Source organism: Ambystoma mexicanum, chromosome 13 (assembly GCF_040938575.1).
Source record: "Ambystoma mexicanum isolate Mex_15411 chromosome 13, UKY_AmexF1_1, whole genome shotgun sequence".
Taxonomy (NCBI): Eukaryota; Metazoa; Chordata; class Amphibia; order Caudata; family Ambystomatidae; genus Ambystoma; species Ambystoma mexicanum.
The window spans coordinates 700,595,725-700,621,322 of record NC_090938.1 but is presented as its reverse complement, the minus strand read 5'-3'; the positions used below and the strand labels follow the sequence as shown (position 1 = coordinate 700,621,322).

Below are 25,598 nucleotides of genomic sequence, written 5' to 3'. Positions count from 1 at the left end.
TTCTATGCCAATGGTACGACCTGAGTGGGGACGTGAATGCACTCTTCTGGGTGTTTGAAGGCATGTGGTCGGACCTCGTATTACTCGTCGCATTTCATACGTTTTATAAGAATGGTATGGATTTCAACACTAGTTTCGGATACATGGGAGATTGAGCAATTTCGGCTTGGTACAGCCAAAACTTATTAGCGCAGTTGTGTGGGTTGGCTGCTAGTAGTTGTAGCGGCTTGTGGCAGAGTAGCAGTGTTCCACCTTGGGGAAAGTACTTGGTGTGGCTAAAATGTCACATTTTTGCAGAACTTCGATTGAATGCTGTGCTGCCATGCTTCTTTTGAAGACTCTTGTTCTATTAACATCTCCCATATGGACCTATCTATTTTATCTGCTGACTGGTGTAGTGCATACTCTTCCCCACTTCCGGGTCGGTCTGCTTTTTCTGAAAGATCTGTGGTCAATGAACACAGACTGCTAGCCTTCATTTTTCTCGGGAACAAAGCATCTTTGTCTGCAGCCCTGTTGGTGTACTATTTTTATTTTGCCCCATCAAAGTTTACTGGTGGGTGAAGCCTGTTTCAAAATGATCGATTACATTTAGAAGACTAGGGCTAAGCCATAGAGTGGAGCTTGCTAGGTCAAGTGTATCCTGTCCAGATAAGGTTTCTTTACAAGTGTAACATGTCCTCTCCTGATCAAACTGTGGGTAAGCTTAAAAGCTTCGATCATTTTGGCTCAGCCTTTTGTGGGGTAAACCCCCATCAGAGTACTGTAATGCCTCTTGTTCTTTAACCATGCCTAAACCTATATGTGAGTTTAACGCATTGTGGAGTGCTGCATAACTGGTTTTGGCCTGATGAGTATAAACATCCTTGGCAGCACGAAGCACGGCCTTTGTTGCCCAGTAGTACTGCCAGTTGCCTGCAAGGTCCCATGTGTCTTGTAATCAAACACTGATGATGGTGGCCTCAACGCCTAGTCTGAATCAGGCTTTGTCAACACTGGCAGCTTCCTGGAGAGGCTTGCAACTAATGACGCAGTTACTGTTGTGCGACACCCATTGGTATTGGCAGAGTCGGAGGTGGCAGTCAGAGGTGGCGTCAAAGGACCAGGAATCGTCCTGGTTGCCTTTCTTGTGGTTTGAGGGCTCTTCTATGACTTTTTTTTTTGTGACCCTGCGTGGTTGTCTATTTTTGACTTTCATCCTCCAAAAATAGATCTGATGTATTGGGTGAGCAGTTAAGGAGGCACAATCCGGTTATGGCTATGAACTCTGAGGCGAGGGGAAGAATGTTGAAGGAAGGGTAAATTATCTTAAATCGGCACAGTTTCAATAAGTTAAGCAAAATATTGGAATATTTTTGTCCCCAGGGCAGAAAAAGTAACTGCCTCCCACTGCACTGCCTTGTTTGTCTTTGTGGCACCCTGCTTCACATAATGTGGGTGTTTATACCTAGTAACGATCCCCGATGTTTTTCTCTATTGAAGTCTGCAAATGGGCAGAGGGGCTAACACATCCCTATTAAGGGGGGGGGGGGGTCCTCGCGCCCCATCCCACCTGACGCCTCCAGCGTGCGTCATACCCAGAAAAGGAGTTCAGGGATGGTGTTCAATTCCCCCCACCTCCCTCATTGTCGCAATTCTGGGGTCGGATGTTAAAGGCACCATGGTGTTCTTATTTAGAAATGTTTTGTGCTTGAAATTTTTTCTAGAATCCTGCATCTGAGCAACGGTAGTGGGTGCTGATACCAACCAGGGATACCCAATTATCTAGGAAAGTGCATTCCTTTTAAAAATATCTTCTTGTTAAATAAGACTGCTGTTGGTGGGATAAGAGATTACGCGTCACCCTAAATACGTTAGCTGTGATTCTTGGAACAAAAAGCACTGGGCTTCCTCCACTGACTTGTTAGTGCCCAGGCTGTCCTGACATGGATTTTCTTTTCTGCAGAATCCCCTTCAGGTCCTGGTGAATGCCATAATCAACAGTGGCCCCCGAGAGGACTCCACCCGTATCGGCCGTGCTGGTACTGTTAGGAGGCAGGCCGTGGATGTATCTCCGCTGCGCCGGGTCAATCAGGTAAATGCAGCACCCTGCTTTGATTTGTGCTTTATCCTGGATAATGTGCATTTTGACTCATGCAATTGTGCTGGTGGTGATGTGCGTGCTTACTGATTACATTTGATTGCCTGGACTCTTGGCGCAGTTGTGCAAGTTTTAATGTATGTATCGTCCACGATTGAGATTGTCTTAATCCTGGTACGTCTGTCCCCTTGGCGTAGTACACAACGTGATTGTCTGAAAGGCCTGTGCTCTACATCCCTAGTGTCTTGCCATCAGCGTTGGGAGGGTCTCTGGGTGTGATGGGGGCTGAACGTTTGATCTAGCTGTACTTTATCTTCTAGGCGATTTGGCTGCTCTGCACTGGGGCTCGGGAAGCTGCTTTCCGTAACATAAAAACCATTGCCGAGTGTGTGGCTGATGAGCTGATCAACGCCGCTAAGGTAAGTGCTCCAGGAGTGTTGGCTTTTGTAACCTTTCCAGCCTATGAGCAACTTGGCCGATACGGCCTGGTACAGTGAGGCTGGCGATTATAAAATGGACTTTAGCATGAAATCTTTAATGCTTCAGTTACTTATCATTGATGTAGGATGCTGAAACATCCTTTACCCTAGATTGTGCTGTCACTGTGACATGACGCATCCATTACATATCAAATCCTGCCATCTGTCTAACCATAACGAATTGGCTCCAGCTTTCAATTTTCTTACAAAAATGACAATCGGATGGGGCAAGACAAATGACGGCCTGGTGCACAACTTTGCTACTCATTTTTGTCTTCTTAAACCCTATTCTCGTCTGGGTAGAGGTAGTAGACCAGTTGCATTCCTGATTTACGCCGCCACCCTAGTCTGTTTCTGTTCTACAAGCAGAGTAATTAAAACTTTTATTCCAACAACAATTAAACAAGCATCAATTTCAGTTGGCTCTAGTTTGAACGTTCTAACTGGTTTCCTGTTGCAACTGGTTTCTTGTATAATTTAAATTGCCTTGTCACCAGGCTCACCATTCCAATTGTCCCAACAATGCAGTATGAGCCCTTTGGTTCAGGCGCATTTGTTTCTTTTCTAGGCAGAAAATAACTCCAAACTCCTATAGTTGCACCAGATCGAATTTACTTGAAGTCTCCTAACCCTATAATCTGATTAAACACTCTCCTTAAATCTAGTAGGGCTAGGAGGATAGCTCGGGGGCAACGTTTGTCTTGGAAGCAATACAACGCAGGTTTGAAACCCAGATCTTCGAGACTGGTGTCCATATTAAGCTGGTTTAGTTAATAGCCACCAATCCGGATAGATGGTTGTCCGAGTTGTCTCGGTTCACAAGAATCTGCCCCCCAAACGCACCCTCAAAAGCACAACTACTGCAGAGAACTTGTTGCATCCTACATGCCTTAAGTCTCAGATGCCATTAGATCCCAAATGTATGGTGCTATAGGCTAAACATTTCACTTGTCTGGAAGTTCTTTCGAGCATGACACAACCTAGGTTTAAGAATAACAATTCACAAAAACGCTACTTTGTACAAGCATTTTGAAGTCCCCTGCAATGCAGCACAAGCAAACAAATCAAGGAAAAAATGTGAATGAACACAGCTACCCCGTTTGTGCTGTAAGCCCCAATTATTGTTTGTTTGTGGATGTGATGGACGTGCAGCTTGTCGGTATTGGGCTGTTTACCCATTGACTGCCTATGGTCATTCCCACCCACTACCAACTCTCCTTACCCAAAACATTCTCCTAGGATTTTTAAGGTCGCTCTATCAAAGTTTGTGCTGTGTAGGTCTTGCCAGTGTTATTTTTAAGTAGTCTGAGTTAATGGAACTGTAAATGCACTGCTGTTAACCCAATGTGCCATCAGTCACTATTGTATAAGCAATGTGTCTCCATCTTACTTGCACTAAAGTCCTGTTTAAAATGAGCATTGGCAAAGCCAAAGTTTTTGGCTTGTGTAAATGTATTTAAATATGCATTTCTCAGGCACAGCCTTCATACCCTGGTATTTTCACCATTTTCCAGCTGACATCATGGGCAGGTAGTGCTAGTTTATAATGCCCTAGCTGTTCTGTGATGTGGGCAAACGCAAACTTCCCTCTGTTGCAAGTTCCCCATTTATCTGGCTGGAGTGGTTGAGGCCCCGTATCTAAGACGGGTAGAAGGTATATTGGGTTAAGTTGTCATCGGCACGACTTCATCTAGTGAGACCAGTGACATTTTGCTAGTCTGTCAATTCAAGCTTAAAATGACTGCTTTCTATCTACCATGTTAATTTTCTATTTTGCTTTATCATCTTCTCATAGGGATCCTCCAACTCCTACGCCATCAAGAAGAAAGATGAGCTGGAACGTGTGGCCAAGTCCAACCGTTAATCAATGCTCGCTTTGTTCAAGGTCTTGTAATAAACCAATGTTAAAAGACACGGACATTCGTTCTTTGTTCTAGAGTTATGTCAATGTTTACCATACCTACTTAAACCACCACCTCCATCGTTGAAGCAAAGTTACTTCTGTATACTCTCAATGATCTATTGTTCATGTTGGTGCTGAGGTTGCTAGGTTTTTATTTCAGCAAGACGAGAGTCCTAAAAGCTTTCAACTTTTAAAAAAAAATTTTTTTAGCGTTTGTTCTGCTAATGTGTTTGGGTACCATGTGCATTACCAACTATTTCCGTGATAAGCTTGTTTTTGGCCGTGCCCTGCATTTCTATCCAACTCTTGGCACATCTGTGGTTTCATGGACTGCTCCACATGTTGCTTCTGCTTGTTGTAAAATTGACAGTTAGACTATCCTATTGTAATTTCTCTTATGAACCCAATAATTCAAACTGTTTTTAGCTGTAATTTGTCTGCTGCTTTGTCAGCCAACAAACTTAATGTCCCAGACTATCCCTGAAATTGCACCCAAAAAAAGTAAGTTTGACCTTCTAGGGTTTCTAAATGAGGTAGTGTTGTAGCTGTTTGTCAACCGAAGCTTCAGCGAGGGGGTTGGTCCTGCAATTAAAGTAATCAAATGGTGTTGCTCCACAATTTTTGTAATGCAAAAACACAGGGTAGCCAATTACCTCTGCTCGTTAAGCTCTGGTATGGATTATCAATTCTGCTCCTAATCTTTTTTTTTTCTTTTTCACCTTTGGTGTCACAGCAAGGTCAGCTAGAGGGCTAGCTGGTGGAAGAGCGCAGTAGTAATTGCTGCTGCTTCAGCGTGGTAAAGACTGCTTCCATGTTTTTGTTTTATTCCTGGGTTGGCATTCCTACAGATTTATGGTATTTTAGCACGTGTTGCGACATTGTCAGGGTGTCACCAGGCTAGTCTGTGAAGAGGAGAGTGTAGGGAAAGGAGGGTTTAGATTTGTGAACAGATTGGGAGAGTAGAAGACTCATTGAGCGTGGGGGGATATCTTGTATGGATGCATACCAACTCTGGTAAGCTAAACATGTGTGGGAATGCTTAAATAATGTGCTGCTCTATCAAGAGCAGTGCTTAGTGATGGCACTATCTAGACCAGTAACTGCAGTACCAAATGTGGTTGCGAGATGGCCTTGATGCACTTCAGTGTGCTATAGCCATACATGTATATCATTCCATATTATACATTATGTTCATATTTGGTTTCCTTATCTTCTGTGGAAAGACAAATTTATAGGCAAGGGGCAGAAAAAATTCGAATGGCCCATGGGATGGGCTTCCAACTTGCTATGGGTACACATGATATCTCCAGTTTCTTAACCTGCCAACTCACCATCCACCTCTTGCCTTAGTTAACTCAATTTACTTTACACATCCATTTTTTATATCGAACTACATATATTCAAAAAGTGGTGCTAAACGTAGAGTTCATTAACGTTATTAGTTATAGCAGGTGCACAAGTCTAAAACTGAACCTTGTTCCACTAACATGATGCATGAACTATTGAAAGACAGTGTAACAAGAACTCTGCGACAACGGAAATGGTATCCATGTCGAAAGGCTAACGAGCGAGAGTGGGGAAGTAATAATTTACGCTTAACGATGGCCTGTTTTCCTCACTTGCCTTACATTTTCAAGCTCCTGGTTTACAGTCCGCTCCCATGTAGAATGTGCTTTGTTCCCTGAAAGGAAACTCATGTAATAGTTGTGTAACACATGGCAGAATGCTGCTGATGTCGGCTCTTAACCTACTAATAAAATGCTGGGCTGCACACACTATGCAGATAGCGGTATATGGGCTGGGGTGAATCCACCGCTGGGAGGAACTAGGCTCTGAAGAAACCAGGTTATTGAGAGAAGAATGATAGGATGGGTCCAGAACCAGGAGAAACTAGAGTCTGTGTGTTGGCTTACAGATGGTAGGTTGCATGCACTGGCTTGTATCCGTACGGTTAAGGTCCAATGCCTGGTAGGGTTCTATGTGACTGTATGTTATGGTGGGGTGCATGTATGTGTAAATTGGCAGGTGTTTACGGTTGTGTGCACTGGCTTGTTGTGTCCATGCGGATAAGGTCCAGTGTCTGGGTTTGTTTTGTAAGTGTTGCTTGTGTTTGGTGTTTTGGGGTATAAGTTGACTAGCCCAGTGTGTTAGTGTTTGGTAGAAGTGGTTAGTGTTTTGGCTACCCACTAAATAAATTCTTCTATGTGGCTAATCTACACAGTCCTATCTATTGTGACAAATTACCAATCTCCATAATTCTAAGTGTGATGCATGGCTAAACTTAACCCGGACAGAGGGTGAACTCCTAAATTGGAGGCACAACAGTAAATGCAAAACACCTAGATTTTAAGATCTGCATAGAGGGAGACTGCCCAAGTATGGGACACAACAGTAAAATAAAACCACCTAAAGGTTGGTACACAGCAGTGAGGGAATGCTATTTATTAGCTGGCTAATTTTGGTTGTTACTTATGCAAGAAGGTTGGCAGGGCTTTTTGGAATAGTGATTGCTGTACTCACCACACAGACCACACTTACCTTCAGTCACTACTGGTTGACGACTGGCTTCATGGGCAAACACGGACTGGAGCTGCTTCTTTGGGAGCTGCCCTTTGCCTGGGGGGTGGGGGGGCGCCCTTAGCGGAAGCCACTGCATGGGCAGGGACTGCTTCTTTGGGAGCAGCCCTTTGCCTTGGGGCCCTTAGCTGAAGGGGCTGCACAGGCAGAGGCTGCCCTGGGTTAGTTCTCAAAAGGGTTACCCGGGCCAATCTGGGCTATGGGGCGGGCGGCTATGGGAATGGGAAGCAAGTCCGGGTGGAAAGGGGAAGAGACCTGGGACGGGGCTAGTGCACAAAGGGACACCTGACTGCCGCAGACAATTTCTAAAGGGCTTGGTGGGGAACATGAAAAAAGCCAGTAACAAGGCACTACAACACCATCGGCCACTCCACAGGCACAACAGCATAGAAAACGGGTGGGGAGTCAAAGGGGATATAAAATAAATCCCTCTAAAACAAATTGGCAAGGAGGGGGAAAAAATTGCAATATACTCACAAATCCCACCAAATGGCAGATTCTAGCCAATGGAATGCAAGGGATGCCCTCGCAAGGCACCCATCAGGCCCTAGGACTGATGACAAAGTGGTCTCTGTTGCATGGTGTGCATCTGAAGTAGTCCTAAATCCTCGCTGCAGGGTGCTAAAACGAAAATGCACAACAGTTGTTTAAAGACAACTCATTGGATGTCAATGCCGAAATTAAAAATGGGATGTTCAGTCGATCGAAGTAGAGCTCCACAGTTCAAAACGCCTAAAGGAGTTGAAACGGAATTTCGACCTCAAACAACAATAAGTCTACTTCACATAAAGCTAGCTGTTACGACTGAAGGGAGAGGGGGCACTCTTACAAACAATGAAAGAAAGGTTTGGTTTTTATTTGCTTATATAGCGCACAAAACCCAAGGGTAACTGGGCGCATTGGTTGAGTACATAGTTACAATATAAAGAATGTGAAACATTAATATACAGGAAGGTAGATGCAGAAACATTGCAAGATTTACAATAGATAGCTGGAAATAAAATAACAGAATCTACAGTATAATATACAGGAATGTACAAATGCGCATAGTCCGGTTGTCTGAGCAAATTGAGCTAAAACTGAGGACATTCAGCTGAGTAGCTGGTCAGTAATCGTGTCAGGTCAGGATAGAGGATCAAGGGTACGCAGAGGTAGAATGATCAGTTTAAGAGTGAGAAGAGCCGGGTTTTTATTTTGTGCCGGAAAGAGGACTACTGGGTCAATCCTAAATTCTGGTGGGAGCTTGTTTCAAGTCTTGGTTGCAAGCACTGGGAAGCTGAGAACCCCAGCTTTAGTGAGTTTGAATTTTGTGATGTTTAGGCAGTGAGAGTGGTTGGATCTGGTGGGTCTGGAAGATTGTTTTCTAGAGAATTTATTCGTGAGCTACTTGGGAGTTGTTGAGGCACTTAAGTGTGATCATGACCGTTCTGAAGGTCATCCTGTCTTGGATGGGGAGCCATTTGGCATTGCAACGAGTTTGGGTAATGTGATTGGAACAAGGAATGTTGGCTCGTAGAGCATTATTTTACATTACTTGTAGCTTATGCAAGTTTCTCTGACTGGTGCCTAGGTAGAGACTATTGCAATAGTCCAGCTTGGACATTGAGGGCACTTTCCAGAGTAAGACAGCTGTCGGTATTCAGGAAGGAGTTTGAGTTTGGAGAGTTAGTGCTGAGTCTAGGTAGAAACCTAAAGTCTTTGCTTCTTTGTCAACTTTGATATGGTTACCATCAATAGTGAATGTAGAATATTTCGGGCCTAGCTTGTTGAGTCTTAGTTTGGAGCCAATGAGAAGGATCTTGTTTTTGTCATCGTTGAGACAAAGGCCATGGTTGGCCATCCAAGCTTGTATTAGGCTATTTATGTCATTTAGGAGCAAGGAGCCGGCATGGTAGTTAACTGATATGATCAGTATTTGCGTATCATCTGCATAATTTGTGTATGAAACGCTTTGATCATCTAGGTAGTCGAACTCGATCTTAGTAAAGATGTTGTAGAGGGTGACAGAGACACAAGATCCTTGTGGGACTCTGCATTTGATGGGAGAGGGGTCGGCTAAAGCAGAGGAAGAGAAGACCCTCCTGGATCTATCCGCTAGGAAGGAGTTAACTCAAGTGGCAGCCTTGCTGGAAAATGACGTGTCTGTGGTGAGGTGATTGGTTCGGATGCTGTGGTCGACTAAATCGAACGGAGCTGGAAGATCTAGTAAGGGGAGCGGGCTTGCTGGAATCTCTTGCTTCATCCATTTGGATTTTCAGATCCAAGAGGGCTGTTTCTGTCCCGTGTCTTGGTCTGAATCCCGATTGTCTTAGGTTTAAGAGATTGTTGTACTCGATGATTCTGGGTTTGTATATATGCAGCCTTGTCTAAGATGTTCAGTAAGAAAGGCACAGTGGTTATAGGCCTGTATTAGTTGGCATGTTCGGGTCCAGGTTGGGTTTCTTGATGAGAGGCATGACCCAAGCATCTACTGTACATGAGGCGAAGGAGGCGTTTATGAAGGAGGAAATAAAAGGGGCAAATTCTTTGGCTCCTTTTATGATGGATGCTGGGCAGGAGTCTCCCTGGCATCTGGGTGGTTTGAGGCTTTTAATTCTAGATTCGACCGCCGCTGGAGTGATGGGAGAAATTGGAAGACTTTGTTTTGGGTGGTAGGTGTGGCGGTTTGGGGGTTCAGATTGGTCTGATTCATGTTGCGGTTGGAAGTGGATGACAGGCTGACTCTTTTGGCTTCAATTTTAGATTGAAGTAAATTTTATTGAGTAAGGCTTTTTGGATGTTGGTGCACCATAGGGTGTCTTTCTCGCAGGAGTCGGGGTGAGATGGGAGTTTCCATTTCTTTAAGGATGGAGAAGGGCTCCTTGGTGCTAGATTTGGCATTGGATATTCTGATATTCTTTTTTTGTCTACAAGATGGCTGATTTATAGATAGTGGATTGTTTTGGATAGATTTTTTTTTTTTTTTTTTTTCCAGGAGGCCTCTGCATCTCTTTTAGCTTTGCGTAATGTTTTTAGCTCCGTTTTAAACCATTTATTAAGGTGAGGTATTGGTTTAGCTTTCCTAAGTTTGAGCGGGGCTAATTGATACTAGGCGTTTAGTAAACTCTGGTTGTAGAGCTATACCATTAAGGATGGGTATGTATCTTGGGGCAGTTGTTGTTGGAAGATGGGTTCAATTAATGGCAGTAGTCGCTCTAGTGAGATTAGGTGTATATTCCTTGTTAGGCTGGTGGGGTTTAAAAATCTTTAGGTGAGGGATGTTTGGCGTCAGATTTCAAAGGTGATAACGTTGTGGTCAGACCATGCACATGGGGAGTTGGTAAGATTATTGGTATTGCAATTATGCTCTGCGACCCAGTCCAATATTCTGCCTTTGTTATGAGTAGGGTCTGATATTTTTAAGATGAAGCCTAGTTCTGATAGATCAAGGTTATCATGTAGGCCAAGATTCAGGTCTCCTAAGAGAATTTGTGAGTTGGGATTAGTGTTTTGAGTAAGGAGGTTGGTTAGGTCATCTTCAAAGGAGGAGAGTTGGCCAGGTGGTCTGTGGATGTGTAGTGTTTGGTCTGGGGAGAGTAGAAGTTTCACCAAAAGGAGTTTTCCCGGGGGGAGGGAGGTAGTGTCACATTCTCGGAGCTAAAGGGTTCCTTGCAGTGATGGCCACATCTCCTCCTCCCCTTGGTGGTTTGGTCTGATCTGAGGATGTTATAGTCGTCAGGCACTGCCAGCATAAAGGCGGGGCCGGTCGCTTGGTGGAGCCACATTTCTGTGATCGCCAGGAAGTCTAGTTTGTGGTCAAGTCTGAGATGGCGAGGGCTTGGGCAATAAGGGATCTTGCATTGATAAGAGGACCCTTGATCGTGGCAGCTTTAGGCTGTGGGGGCGTGTTGTTTGGATTCGGGGATGTGGGAGGTGTCAGGATTCGTGGGTCTTGGCGGTGGTGCCTTTGAGCAAGGAGTTTTTATGCTGGAAGTGTGCTTAGCGCGAGAGCCTAGTCTCATTTCTACAGGAGGTAGGGTAAGGAACGCTAGGTATGTGTAGTGCAGTGAACATGGCAGAGGATGTGAAGGGGTGGCAGCTTGGTAATTGGGTCAGGCTACTTGATTGGGAAGAGTTGGAGCTGATAATGGTCTGTTTGATATTAACGTGAGGGTAAGTGACACAAAGACCAATAGGCAGACATTGGGAAGGGGATTTTCCCGAGTCGCCATGAGAAGGATACTAGAATAAGTTACTCTTTCAGATTATGAGTGCTAGCACCGTGTAACCAGTATCGATGATCTAGGTGCAACGGGCGCCAGGCTGTGTTGGGCTGTGAGTAAGGTTTAGTCATAGTTTACAAAGTCTACGAAGGCTAGGTAAGGTCCTAAAATGACGTGGTAGGTTGCTAGTGCGTGTAGCAGTAATCAGCTAGAGCCGAGCAGGCTAAATGCAGTCAATGCACATGGGCTAGATGCAATTGATGCACATGGGCATGGGTGCAGCAGTAAAGAGCAACAGAGCAGACAAGCAATGGGTGCAATAAGGATCAGCAGTAGCTGAGCGGGCTGGGCACAATCGATGCATATACGCATGCATGTAACAAAAATCAGTAGTACCAGAACAGATTAGCAATGGTGCCACAATAGTCCACAGTAGCAGAGTAATCTAGATGCAGGTAATGTACATGGGCATGGGTGCAGCAATAAACGTCAGCAACCGAACTGGCTATCGGCAGTAGCCAGCAGCTAGTTCACATAACTGTCACACAGTGCCGGCGAATTTAGGAGTGGGCTGAATGCAAAGTGCACAAAATCCTAGTAAGGGATTGGTGTGGGCTTGGAACAATCTATGCATTGTAAATGCTGAATTGGGGTAGACGGGGTGCCATTTGTACTAAATCACAGGGATTGGGGTAAGACCAGGTACAATTACAGTCGATTGGCAATGTTGATGTTAAAGCACATTTGTACTGCGCACTCACCACTGGAGTGGTCCCCTGGCGGCTCTGAAAGGGGAAAGGGAGGGTGAGTTAGTGGGAGGAGGTTGGTAAAGTGCAAGAGAGCAGTGCTGTCCTGTTAGCCTCACGAATGAGATGAGATGGTTGCTCCACAGTATTTGTATTGTCGGTGCAGTGGTGAGTTTCCTTGGCCAAAATTGCGTTGAGGGTCTGTCCTGCCTAGTGTGTTGCCCCTTTGACTAGCTACGGTAGTGAGTTGTCAAATTGGTGAGTTTAGGGATTTGGCGTGACTGTCTTCAAACCAGATGTTGAAGTCCCCCAGGATGGTGCTTGATGGCTGTGTTGGTGATGGCTTCTATGAAGTTGTCGACGAGGTTTGCGTAGTATGTCAGTGATCTGTACACCAGGATGAATATGGTGATGGTTTTTGGGCTCGCTGTTGGGTGTATAAACATGGTTTCACAGTTGGTGATCAGCGGTTCGTCTGTTTTTATTTTCGTGTGTTCTTTGAATGCTATTGTGATGCCGCCTCCTTTTTTATTTTTCCTGTTTATTTGAAGGCATTTGACGTTGGTAGGCAGCTTTGGAGTGATTTTGTAGTTGTCGTCCAGCCATGTTTCTGTGAATAGGATGTCAATGCCGTTGTCATCGAGTAGGTCTAAGATCTGAGTGTTTGACATGGATCTTGCGTGGAGGCGTAGTTTGGTTTGGACTTTTTTGTTGGGATTGTCTTCTGGTTGGTCTTGGTGCTGGAGTGTCAGTGTTGTCGAAGAGTTCTTCTAGGTTCTGTCTTGGATTTTTGTTTTCATCGGGTTCGTCTTCCAGGAGTTCTGGGTGTCGATTGGAAGTTCCTCTTGTTTTGGTCATATTGCATTGATCGTGTTTTTTGTTGTTTCTAGTGGTGTTAATCCTTCTTTGCGTGTTCTGTTTGGTTGTTTGATGTTGCTGCTTCTAGCATTGGGTTGATTGTTCTGGTGACTAGTTGTCAGTGAGCTATGGAGTTAAGTAGAGGGATTTGTCCCTTCTCACCGTGTTGGTTTGATTTTTGTTCCCGTCTGTGGGTGGTGCGTTCTGTAGTGTGGTTCTTTGGTGCTGTTCCGGGGTTTTATTTATTTATTTTTCTTTCCATCGGTATGGGTCGTTTGCGCAGCATTTAAGATTGAGAGTTGTTTTAGTCTTTATTTGTTGATACCGATTTGTTTTGCTTGGGTCCGGTTGTCTTGTGGTGGTGCACTGGATGTGGGGGGTTGTCTGCTATCAGTTTGGGATCTATCTGTTTTCGGCTGGTGTTGCCGACTCGGTTAGTCGCTGTCTTGAGAGTGGTAGGGGAGGTGGTTAGGGGTTATATAGTTTATCGGTGGCTGTCCTTACTGCCTGTCTGCGGCTCACTGTGGTGAGCTAGCTATGTGGGTTTAAGGCTATCTACTAGCTAAAGGGGTGACTTTGAGGGTTGCAGCTAGGACTCGCTGTGTTCTTATGAGGCGTGGGCCCCTAATCGCAGTGCCACTCCACAGTAATCCTTACAATGCAATTTGAAGACAGAACCTCTGCTAAATTGAGACCAGTATAGTGGGAGAGAGGCCTATCGATGCAATCTGAGAATCATACAATGCAATTTGAAAACAGAACCCCTGCAGTGTTCGAGGTGCCGAACTCTCAGCATAGGCGAGTGAATTATGCCTGTGGACAGGCGCTGTGCAGGATCGAATAGAGCTCGAAAGTTGCTTTGGCTTCGATATAGACCAGACGATGAGGTTGTGAATTAACGCTTGGTGGAAGTCAGTAGGTGCTCAATCGGCAGAGAGGTTGGACGGAGAGTATGGATTAGTATCGTTTGGCAAGAAGTAATTTCGGAAGTGGAAAGTATAGATGGCTGCTTACCTCACGCCAGGCTTTTAGGATTTGGACATAGTGGATAGGCACACGGCCCTACGGCAACGACAGGCAGGCTGTGTGCCTTTAAAAGGGGGTGCCTTGACTGGGGAAGCTGGCTAGCGCCTTCTGGTGGAACCACTCGATGAATATGCTGCAGCTGACCAATGTGCATCGCTTTAGGGTGCTAGGTGACAGGCAACCTCAGCATGCGGTGGCCATCTAACGGGGCACCATGTGGTCTGAATCCACTAATGACGAATAAAGGAATTCTGCAGGTGACTTGCAAATGTAGCAGGTGTATGCTCCCTGGATGGCCCTTCTGCGGTCAGGATACTAGCGTCAGATCAGCTGTGATGCGGCGAGGGATGAGCTCCTACCCATCCAGCGAACAGCTGTAGAAACAAAGGCAGAGACGGGCTGCGTGGCCTAAAAGGGGTGCCTTGCATCTTTCAGAATCGGATTGAAAGGTAGAATAGGGAAGTCGGAGCCCATTTGCAATGCAAGAAAAAATAGCCAAAGAACGGTTCCAGTCGACAATGAATGCGATGCCCACTGGGGATAAATCTTGTTTTCTTTTCAAATAGTGGCAAAACTGACCCTGTTGGAAAGAGACGGGTCTGTAAGGAACATACAGGGCAAGAGGAAGATCTGCCCGATGAGGATGGTTATTTCGAATAGGAGGGCATCCTAGATGAGTCGCAATATGTTGAGCCTGAGGAATACCCTATTCTAAACCACCCTAATACCCCACCCCTGATGCGGTGGGGCCATCCAGATCACCCACCGACATCAGTCTTTACAATTTCCTTTAAAAAAAATGAAGCAGACTAGGCAATATGCCCTGAGCAGTGGGGGCATTACTGAGTTGGGTAATGCCCTGGGGCCCATAGTTATATAAGGCCCCGGGGCATTGCTGCAAGGGGCATATTGCTATTAGTACCCCCAGGCCGCAAGATCTGCGAGACTGGGGTACTAAAAGCATTTTATTTTTCTGTCCTGAAACACTTCTGTTCCCAGCGTGTCCGTGCCTGAAAAATAAAAAGAAGGTAAGTGGGGTTGGGAGGGAGGGGGAAAATGTACCTGGCTCCCTGGCGGGGGACGATGGAAGCTTCCAGCCGTGTGGACGCTCAGAGCGGGGATGGCCCCGCTCGGAGCCTCCACACAGCTGGAGGCTATCGTCCCCAACCGGTGACATTGCAGGCTGAAGGTAAGTGGGTTTGGGGAGGACCAAAAAAATACCTGAATCCCCGCCGGGGGACTAAGGTGGCCTCCAGCTGTGTGGAGGCTCGGAGCGGGGATGACACCGCTTCGTGCTTACTTATTGGCTGAGGGGCTGCCGCGCCTCCGCCGGGGGCAATGGTGTGGAATCCGAGGGATGCCCGGCTGCGTAATTCCGTGGAGAGGGCCAATCGGAATGGTTCTTTCATTCTGATTCTTCCTCGCCGGGTACTAATGTGTAATAGAGGTTAACGAATCCGTGGAGGACACTGATTTTATCAAGAATATTTTACAGGTAAGGAAGCATGTAGGCCAGAATATTACTTTAATGCGATCCTAACAAAGGCTGTCAACCTTAGAATAGTGACCTACTCTACATCAAGAGTTATCTCACGTCAGATTCGCTGACAGTCACTACAATGCAGAAAATGACTGAACGCCTGTATCTACAAATGGCACAGTGGCTCAGTGAGCAAGGGGTCAACATCTGGATTACTCCTTGTTGCTTGGGGTGAATCCCTATGTTTAACGAGGTGGTGGGGCCCCTTTTTGGGAAGGCAGTAGATTAACTTCTGGAACAAGCACCAAGCATGAAACAAAGGTCTAATTTAAGTTTCAAATAAACTTTTCAGCCTAGTAGATTCTATTCTAACCGGCGCATTTGTCCCAGCACTACTCGCAAGCTGCTAGTTGTATCCAGGCCCTGGTTCCCAGCACACCACTTCATCTGCACTGCATGCGTCAATACAGACATGACTGCTTTTGGTAGAGGAGAACACCCCAAGAGGGGCAGCCACTACCAACGAGTGACCTGCTGGTGCAAGTGCCCCGTGGGAGGTGTAGGGGGGGGGAAATGGAATCATACACCCATGCATGGAGGGGTTAACCTCTGGCCATTGCCTGGTATTTATACACAACCTGTGCATCTGTCTCCATTATGCAGGAAACTACTGCTGGTTTGCTGCATACTAATTCGAGAATAAATACAAGCCCTGTTAGTCGAGGGAGCCATTGAGGTGGTGTCTCGAAACCAAGTAAACCAGGAATGTATACACATTACTTTTTAGTTCCCAGAAGAGACTAAACGAAGACTGATGCTAGGCCTAATGCCCACAAATATCAACCCCAGCAATTCGCAATGTCCACACTTCAGGAGGTCCTTCCTAAGGGGATGTGGCAACACTAGATGTGAAGGGTGCATTCTCTCACATTTCAATGGTCCTAGGTAATTTCAAAATACACACACTTTCACTGGATCACTGGAAAGGGTGCAAAAGGTGATCCTTGATCACACAGGATACAATAAAACCATGGTTAACGTGTGAAGGATCATGGGTAGCTAAACATGTAGTGTAGAGATGGTGTAACAATCACGCACTGTCTATGCACCCTTATTTAACCCCCTGCACCAACCACTAGATAGTGGCCTATGCAAAGCGTGTGATTCTAAGAAGCTACAAGCCACAGAGGCTATTACTTGGTGAGTAACGTTTGTCTTATTCAGAAGATGGAAGCAGAACAATTTGGCCTGACCATTCTGGCTGTAATACAATGCATACTTAGACACAGACTAGTTTTTACATATGTTAATAAATGGATGATCTAATCTGGCATTTGCCAGATGTTTCTAGGGACCTCAAATCATAAACGGATAAGGGCCTAGGTCATGGCCGTTCAATTGAGTAACAGTAATGACTATTATTCACTGCTTTTGAGTATTGGGTCCTTTATTCAAATAACCTTTTCATGTGCATTTTCTCATGACTGTGCTCCTGCCCCACGTAATCTGCATGTGCCGCTGCTTTCAGAACACACATGTGTAACACGCACCTTTTAGTGGAATTGAAGTCTAGTGCATTTCTTTGCGAATCATTGAAAAATCCAGGTATGCTTCATTGACAAAATCCAATCCGCAAACCCTACTAAGAATATTACTACAACTAATGTATGCCAGAGTGCCCTTTAAGTATGAGGTGTCTAGCTTGCCCACACCACGCTTTGAGACCAGCCAGCTAATCCCTGCCTTCCAAACCTGATTAGGGCATAAAAGAGCGCTCCAGCGGTATCGCGCCCCACCACCAATTGCTGCCCCAACATATATATTGTACAAGGGTAATGTTTTCTGGACTTGCATATAGCTTACAATATGTAATGCGAGGGTATGAGATCCAGCAGGCACAGACAACCCAATGATTAGGTGCCACCTGCGACTTCTTAATTCCAAGGTTTTGTTGCGGGATAGTGTTTAACAAGGGAAACTAACATATTGCATTAAGAAAAATGGTGGTGCGTTTGTCTCTGCCCTCTCGCCGTGTTGGTTAACTCGAACAAGCAAACCATGCACCAAGCACACCTATTTAGATGTGTTTAGTTTGCTTCCAAAGTTTGTAGGTTCATTTGGTATTCTGGTAAGAGTATTTGAGGTGCGGGGGCGAAGTGTTCAGCCTTTCTATCTAGGATGGGAAATATATCGAAAGAAATTAAACCTGTGTCCCCTGCACACTATCTAGAAGGCCAAGGCCTAAATGTATATTTGTAGGACCATCCTTCAACTAGAAATATACATTTAGGCCTTTGCCTTCTAGATGGTGTGCAGGGGACGCAGGTTTCCGATCATGTTGGTTAACTTCACGGAGGAATTGGATGGAGAAAGAGCATTCTGAGCAGAACCCAAAGAACCTGTCTTCCGCAGCTGGACGTAATCCGTTCCTCCAGCTGTGGCACTTTAGGACTGGAACCCACCTTGCACTTCCCGCCACACTGCCCTGTGTCCTGGAGGGCAACGTCTCCTGTAGTCCTCGTTAGGATATGTGGTTTCTGATTTTTCTCCACACGTGAAAATTGCACCCAATCCTTCGGGTGTCGAGCTGGGTTTATATCGACCCCTTATGACCTCGAACAATGACCCGGAGGTTTATTCAGCTCGGGCTTCTCTCGGCATGTATTTTTCTTTCCCTTGTTGCTCTAGATCATCGTTGCTCCTGACACCCAGCCTTATACTCACTAGATCTTGCAAGTGCACTGTTCATTTTCTGAAGTAAAGTGAACCTTGGCTATCGCTTTCTGTAGCCCCGTGTAAACTTGTTTGCAGTCTGGTGGCAACGCTGTGGTCTAGGGGTTTCGCTGCTTTTCTTGGGTCATTTAAAACTGGTCTCCAGTCTGCTGCTCGTTTCATCTCTGGGTCTCATTGTGCCTGCAGCTTCATTCTTCAGCTGGATTAGCGGTTTCCCCCAGCAGGATCAGTGCTTTGCTGGAAGTACACTGTTGGGCTGAAAAACTGACCGTCTCTGCTGGTTCTGTACACATCTGCCTTCATTATTTTCCTCCTGGGCCTAACGCACTGCTTTGTCTACCTCCCGTGTTTTGATAGTGAACTCCTTCCCAGGAAATGTTCCTTTCCTGGTTCCTTTTATTGTTTTGAGTTATTGCTAACACTCCTAAAGAGGAGTAGTAGACTTGAGCAGTTCCGCTCCAATACATCCAAAATATCCTGAAAGATCTACTCCCCCCCCCCCCCCTCCAGCGCCACCATCTCAAGCAAAGGATCAGCTACGCAAGGGTTCCCATTTTTGTACCAGCTGCCACCAAGAAAAGGGCTATTTGGATGTCCCAAGAATAAAAATAAGTCTCTACTGGTGTAATCTGTAAAACGCCAGAACTGCTATGCGTGTATCTAGAGATGGCAAACCCATCCAATGTGGATCCCCAGCTTCTGGTGGGAAATTAAAAACCCAAATGATTAGACGAGAATCCTACAATTGTGTCCATTGGGGGTATTCCCAACAAACCAGATGTATTTGTCACATGGTGCCAGCTGTAACTTGCTTCACTTTGCTGGGTTTCGTGAATGTGTGGGGGGAGCGTTGGTGCCTCTGGGTGAGTTGGGATGCCAATGTTGCTGCTTTCAAAACTCGGGAGGCTTTGCATGGTTTGGCTGTCTCTGCAGTGTAGTGCGCGCTGCTGGGTTTAAAGGGATGGTCTAGTAAAAAATTGTATTTAAAAAATAGATGGGCAACATAAAAATACTAGCATTCTCCGTTTTAAAACTTCCTATGTAAAATTTTGAGCTATTCAAGCTCAAAATTCGCAAAAGCAAGCACATGGGCGCATCCATTTTGTGAAATGGCGGCCCTCCTGTGCTGGCTTTTGCGGCACTAATGAAGGAAAAGCCAGCCAGCTGTAGTAAACAAAAGCTACCGCATTAGTGCTGTAGGCGGAGGACGGGGACCGGAGACCAGAGCAGGAAAGCTGCAGCTGAATCTCGGTAAGTGCTATTTATTTTTTTTTAAAATAAGCACTAGCTGCGTTTTTTTTTTCTGTTTTCCGGGCTGGAGGAGCCCGGAAAACTTAGAAATAAAACCGCAGCTTTAAAAACGTTGTATTTATGTGGTCGCTTTTGAAGCGACCGCAAACATAAATACAACGTTATTGTGTTGGAAAACGCTGCGGTTTTTCTTTCCAAGTTTCTCAGGCTCCTCTGGCTCGGAGGAGCCTGAGAAACTCGGAAAGAAAAACCGCAGCGTTTTCCAACACAACTGCGTTGTTTCTGCCTGAATCTGCTTTCCCATTTGGGGTTCTCGGGCTCCCCATGGGGAGCCCGAGAGCCCCAAATGGGAAAGCAGATTCATGCAGAAACAAGGCGGCATTGCGGAAAACAACCGCGTTGTTTCTGCCTGAATCTGCTTTCCCATTTGGCATAGGTGTCCTCTTGAGTGCTCCCCACGGGGAGCCCGAGAGCCCCAAATGGGAAATCAGCTGTAGGTAGAAACACTACGCGGCATGTAAACATAACCGTGTTGTGTTTCGGCCTGCTGTGGCTTTCACTTTGGGTCTCCGGTGCTCGAGACCCAAAGTGATAGCCACAGCAGGCAGAAACACACGCGGTTGTGTTGGAAAACGCTGCAGTTTTTCTTTCCAAGTTTTTTGCGAATTTTGAGCTTGAATAGCTCTAAACTTTACATAGGAAGTTTTAAAACGGAGAATGCTAGTATTTTTTTTTTTTATGTTGCCTATCTATTTTTTTAATAAGAATTTTTACTAGACCATCCCTTTAAGGGTGGACGAGCCCTGCTATCGAGAAGGGTACTACTGCTTGGGGGAGGGGGCTGTTTCAGAATGCGTGCAGGGTGGGTGTGGACTGTGGTAGCCTACTTGTTGCCTTATGGGGGGGCATTGAGGTGTCCTCTTGAGTGCTTTGTGTGCTGAGGTGTGTTTTGTGGGTAAAGGTTTGTTGCAGATACTTCTGCCATGTTTGTTGATGGGGTTGGAGCTAAAACAAAGATATTGGAGTTCAGCAAGGAGGGGAGACGAATTGAGGAGGAACAAATGGCCTTTGTTTGGCTATTTACCCACCCATTGGCTGCCTCAGCCATGATATAACATTTGTAACGTGCCTATACACCAGTGTTTCAAGGTGCGACGAGGCAAGGGAGGGGAACAAAGGGAGGATGGACAACGATCCTACTAGGTCAGGTGTCATCCAGATCGCGCAAGTGCGTGGTAAGGGGTCAGGGACAGTGCAGTACATGAGAAAGATAACAATAGTAAGTAAACGGCCAGCAAATGGCAAGTGCATGGGTAAGTGCGCGCAACATCAAGTATCGAGGGCTGGTGGGGTGACTTTAGGGATACAGAACAGTCCCCCAAGTGCAGGGGTTGCCAGGTGGGCAGTGCAGGTGTGTGACACTGGCAGGGGGAAGGCCTGGCCTGAGGTCAGACGGTATTCAGGTAGCCAGTGCAGTTCGGTTACAGCCAGGAGGTCAGGAGAGGAGGAGAAAAAGCAGAAGCAAAGGGAAAGGTTTTGAGGTGCTTCCGCAACCGGAGATGGTTTTCCTCAAGTTTTAGGGAAGCATGGATGCTGTTCAGAGGGAGGCACCACCCGAAGAAAGATCTACCACCAACTTGTTGCTTGGAGGAGCGACTGACCCTGGGGGAGTTGGAGGAGGATGAGCAAAGAGCTCGAGAAGGAAGATATTTAGGAAGAGAGAGTTGAAGGTATTCAGGCCCCAGGCCCCAGAAGGCTTTGTGAATGATGTAGAGGGTTTTAAACTTAATCCTTGCAGCCACTGGAAGCCAGTGCAGGGATTTCAGTCCTGGGGAGATTAGATCACTGGGCTTGAGGCCAAGGACAAGTCTCGCAGTCCTGTTCTGGATAAGTTGCTGATGCCTGAATATTTCTTCCTCCTACATACCCCTCCCTGCCAAAAACACATCCTCCTGGGATTGCTTTGAGTTAGCTTTATCAAGAAGTCAAATCAGACTCGAACCTGCCAGTGTTATTTTTTCTTAGCATGCTGAGAGTTAATGGCATAATCGAAGCTGGAAACGCTGCTACTGGTGTAATAAAATAAAAATGTCTTAACCAAGTTTTCTTTCAGTCACTTCATTTACTTTGATTTCTTACACTGATGAAGTCCTGTTAAAATCGGCATTCACCAAACCAAATGTTTTGGCTGGTGCATAGATGAAAGGCACTGCCATCATATGTCCAGGCAGTCTCACCATTTTCCAGCTGTTGCCTTCTTATGGGCTGGTAGTACGCCCAAATGGCAGTGCATGGCAAATGCCTACACAAAAGCCATAACTGTTTGCAAATGTGTCCCCCTGTCTGACACAGGTGCCGCTTCAGTATTTGGTTGTGATGGGTGTGGGTGCCTTTCCTGGGGTTGCTATAGAAGGGGATGTCATGCTGCCAGTATTACTTCCTTCAATGTATGGGGACCTCCCTCTGCCTGCTTTGACGTGGATGCCACTGCTGGGTTTGGTTGGGGTTTTTGGGGAGATGGAAGCGGGGGTTCTACAGTGTTTATTGCATCTTTTCTCGGTTTGGTCTTGGTGCTCCCCTACACTGGTGCGAGTATCATTATGGCTTTGGGGGGCAGGCTCAGGGTTTCCTTGTGTATTTCTGCATGTGTGCATGCTAGCACACACATCCATGGTCAGCCCCAGTGATGACGCACATAAAATGGATGCTTTGTGACTAGCAGCAGCAGCTGGTGAATGTCTTTATTTGGACCTTTTCCATGGACGTGCACAAGGGAGCCGTAGCCAACCAAGAAGGGGGGCTGGGAAGGTGGTTCTTAACCCAGAGGAAAAGATTTAAATGGTTTAAAATGCACACTTAACTGCACACTTTCCGTAACAAATTGCTTTTAAAAGCCACAAGTTTTTTAGGCTAATGTTTTAAAAAAACAGATGAGTCAGAACATTTTTCAACAATCTATGCTAGTATTACGCCAATGTAAAGGAACATTTTCATGCTGGCTATACCAATATGTGCTGGTATTTTCACCTTGGAGCATACTGTGCCATTGATCTAGGGGAACACATGTTCTCCAGCATTGGATCTTTCATGGATTCACATGCTTAGAATATTCCCCGTCGTCAGGCTGGGAATCCTCGGTAAGTTATATAGACATTTTCCATAGGAAAAATTCGGACACTTTTGTGTCCTATCTATGTCGTTTTGGGCCGCGCACGCTGGCGCCACTAGGACGTAGCGGTATATATAGCCCTGGCCCAGCGGCTCCCTCAGATTTCAACCAGCTTCCAAAGTAGTGGGATTACCTCACGTATCTGCTATTTGGTTAGGTTGTGCTTTCTACTTCTGCGACTGTTTGTTCTTCTCGAAAACATTTCTGGAAAGGCGTTGTTTCGTCCGTGTGCTACATGCGGTCTTAAGAAGGTGTATGAAGGGGATGGTCATATGGACTGCATTTACTGCCTTCATCCTCACCACACAGCGGACACTTGTGAAATCTGTCAGGGTTTCTCCCAGAAAACCCTCAAAGACCGAAAAAGACGCCTTGTCGATTGGCTCAATGACGGGGCGGGTGCGTACCCGGCATCGGAGGTGGGCTCCACGGCCTCAAGAAGTAAGTCGGAACCCCCGACGAAGAAGGCACGTTCTGCTGAAAAACACCCCTCGGAGAAGCATTCGGAGAAACATTCGAAGGCCCCCTCTTCACACATGGCGCCGTCTTCTTCCTCCTCATCTAAAAAGGAGAGAAAAGAACCATCTAAATCCTCCTCAGGAGACCGTCATAAGTCTACATTGAGTCGAGAGGCCTCGACCAGCAAGTCGGCCCCAAAAGCGGCGGGAACACCTCAAGGCCCTGCGCCACTTGTTTCGTCGACCCGCTCGTCGACGCATGCGTCATCGGCGGCTCCTCCTATGTTCCAGACTGCGGCTGTAGGAAACATATCGTCGACGATGGTTCCCTCTATGGGATGGCAACTGGAGGTTTTCGATCTCGTTCCACAGGAGGCCCTGCTGCAACCAGAGGCAACTTTCTCCATCTCGCCGGCCCACGAGGAACGCGGCCCGGTCGCGCACCCAACCGATCTGGGGTTGCAGCCGACCAGCGTGATGACGCTCTTGGGTGGGGGTACCATCCCTACAACCTCGTCATTACTGAACCGCCAGGCGGTTCTGTCGTTGGAGGTGCTAAATACACTATAAAACCTATTACAGCGTTTGGAGACACAAATACCCCAGCCTAGTGCCCCGGCACTGCTACGGTCTACGCCACTCGTCGACGAGCCGGGCCCGGCTCCTCGCTCGACAACCAGGATTACTGCCGCTTCCCACGCGGCGGAAGATCGCCCTCTCCCACAAGAAGGAGAACTGCCGGACTCCGATTCAGACCGTGAAGGGTCAGGTTCAGACATCTCACTATCCCCATCAAGGGACCCAACTTGGGACTCTAAAGCAGAAATGGAAGCTCCGAGAAGCCCGGCGCAGCCATCACCGCCTGACGACGTGGGGGCATTCAATGCCATGATGAGTAAGGCATGTGCAGAGTTTGGCCTAGTCCCTGAGGAGGAGAAAAGGGATTGTTTCCTTTTTGATCATATGGGCAAGAGAAGGAAATCCATATTTGCCATCCCTATTTTGGACCATGTCTGGCAAGAGGGCCTGAAGACCATGCGTCACCCGTTCTCGGAACCGGCAGTGAAAGGTTGTTTGGAGAAGAAGTTCAAGGCTCCGGAATCGACTCCCAAATGCCCGACATCTCAACCTTCGCTGGAGTCGGTGGTATCTGCGGCGGCGGCTAGAAAGGCCAGGTCTCAACATAAATGCATGACACCGCCAGACAACGAGACCAGGAGGCAGGACGCTTTTGGCAAGAAGGTACTGTCCGTCGGCGCGACTACAGTTAAAGCCGCCAACTCCTTGGCGATTATGTCTAGGTATGACAGGGAAATGTGGCACCGACTGGCTCCTATCTTGGAGCATTTGCCCGAGGAACATAGAAAGTCCGCCATGTTGCTACTATGGGAAGGAGAGGAGGCCTCCAACCATGCTATAAACATTACTGTCGACCTAGCCGAGTCCGGTTTTAAGCAAATCAATAATGGCGTAGTTCTACGTAGACAAGCCTGGCTCAAGTGCACTACGTTCAGACCGGAGGTGCAATACAAAGTCTTGGATATGCCGTGTGAAGGGGAACAACTGTTTGGTGAAAAAGTTGATGAGGCCTTAAAGGGCATGAAAGAGGATACTGACACGGCGCGGTCACTCGGAGCCCTCCAGAGTGGTAGGAATTTTCGTTCCTTTTGTCCTTTCAGAGGGGCTTCTGGTAACTCCCGGTTTCGGTCATCTAGAGACTGAGGTTTCAGCAGACCCTCCTACTCGTCCCAAGGCTACAGGCGTGCGGCCCAATCTTCTCGTAGAGGCAGAGATTACCAAACCTCCAGATGGCGGGGTGCCTACCCTTTGTCGACGAAAGATAAACCAAGAACCAACAATGACATGTTTCAGGACGTCCTGGGGAGCCGAGTGTCTCGTCACATCGACGAGTGGCAGCGCATAACAGACCAATGGGTTTTGGACACGATTCATCTGGGCCACTCTCTACAGTTCAAGGACAAGCCACCACACATTCCACCGGTGTTCTCGGCCCAGCCCCACCTTCGAGTACTACTGCAGGAGGTGGCGCTTATGCTGCAGAAAGGGGCTATAGAACTGGTCCCAGTGGCAGAAAAAGGACAGGGAGTGTAATCCCGGTACTTTGTCGTCAAGAAACCAAATGGAAAATGGCGTCCCATTCTGGATCTACGAGCGCTCAACAAACTGCTCAAGAATTTAAAATTCAAAATGTTTACGCTTCAGGAGGTGATCCGATCGATACAACCCGGAGATTATTTGTCGTCGCTAGACCTTCAGGACGCATACTTCCATATCCCGATGCGTTGACGGCACAAAAGATTTCTGCGGTTCGTCGTCGGACGAACCCACTATCAGTTCAAGGTCCTCCTGTTCCGACTAAAATCGTCCCCCAGGACGTTCACCAAATGTCTGGCTCCAATAGCAGCCTGGTTAAGAAAGGAAGGTCACCATGTGTACCCTTATTTGAATGATTGGCTAGTGAGGGGACTGTCTCCGGAAAGGGCACAAGAAAGCCTAGATGCCACCCTGTCCCTCCTGCAACGTTTGGGCATCGCAGTGAACTTCGACAAGTCCTCGTTAAAGCCATCAAGGACCTTTGTCTTTTTGGGGGCAGAGTTCCACTTCACACTGGTGAA

The 25,598-nt window shown here is 46.7% G+C and overlaps 1 protein-coding gene across 1 annotated transcript in view; it reads left to right on the top strand.

Moving 5' to 3' along the window:
* LOC138521744 (small ribosomal subunit protein uS7) overlaps positions 1–4,473 on the top strand; it is a 31,697-nt gene extending 27,224 nt beyond the window's left edge. Inside the window, exons 4-6 of the mRNA XM_069634793.1 lie at positions 1,946–2,074; positions 2,401–2,499; positions 4,355–4,473. Of these exons, the coding sequence (XP_069490894.1) occupies positions 1,946–2,074; positions 2,401–2,499; positions 4,355–4,423 (297 nt within the window). The 3' untranslated portion in view covers positions 4,424–4,473. The remainder of the gene's footprint in view (positions 1–1,945; positions 2,075–2,400; positions 2,500–4,354) is intronic.
* The last annotated feature ends 21,125 nt before the right edge of the window (positions 4,474–25,598 follow it).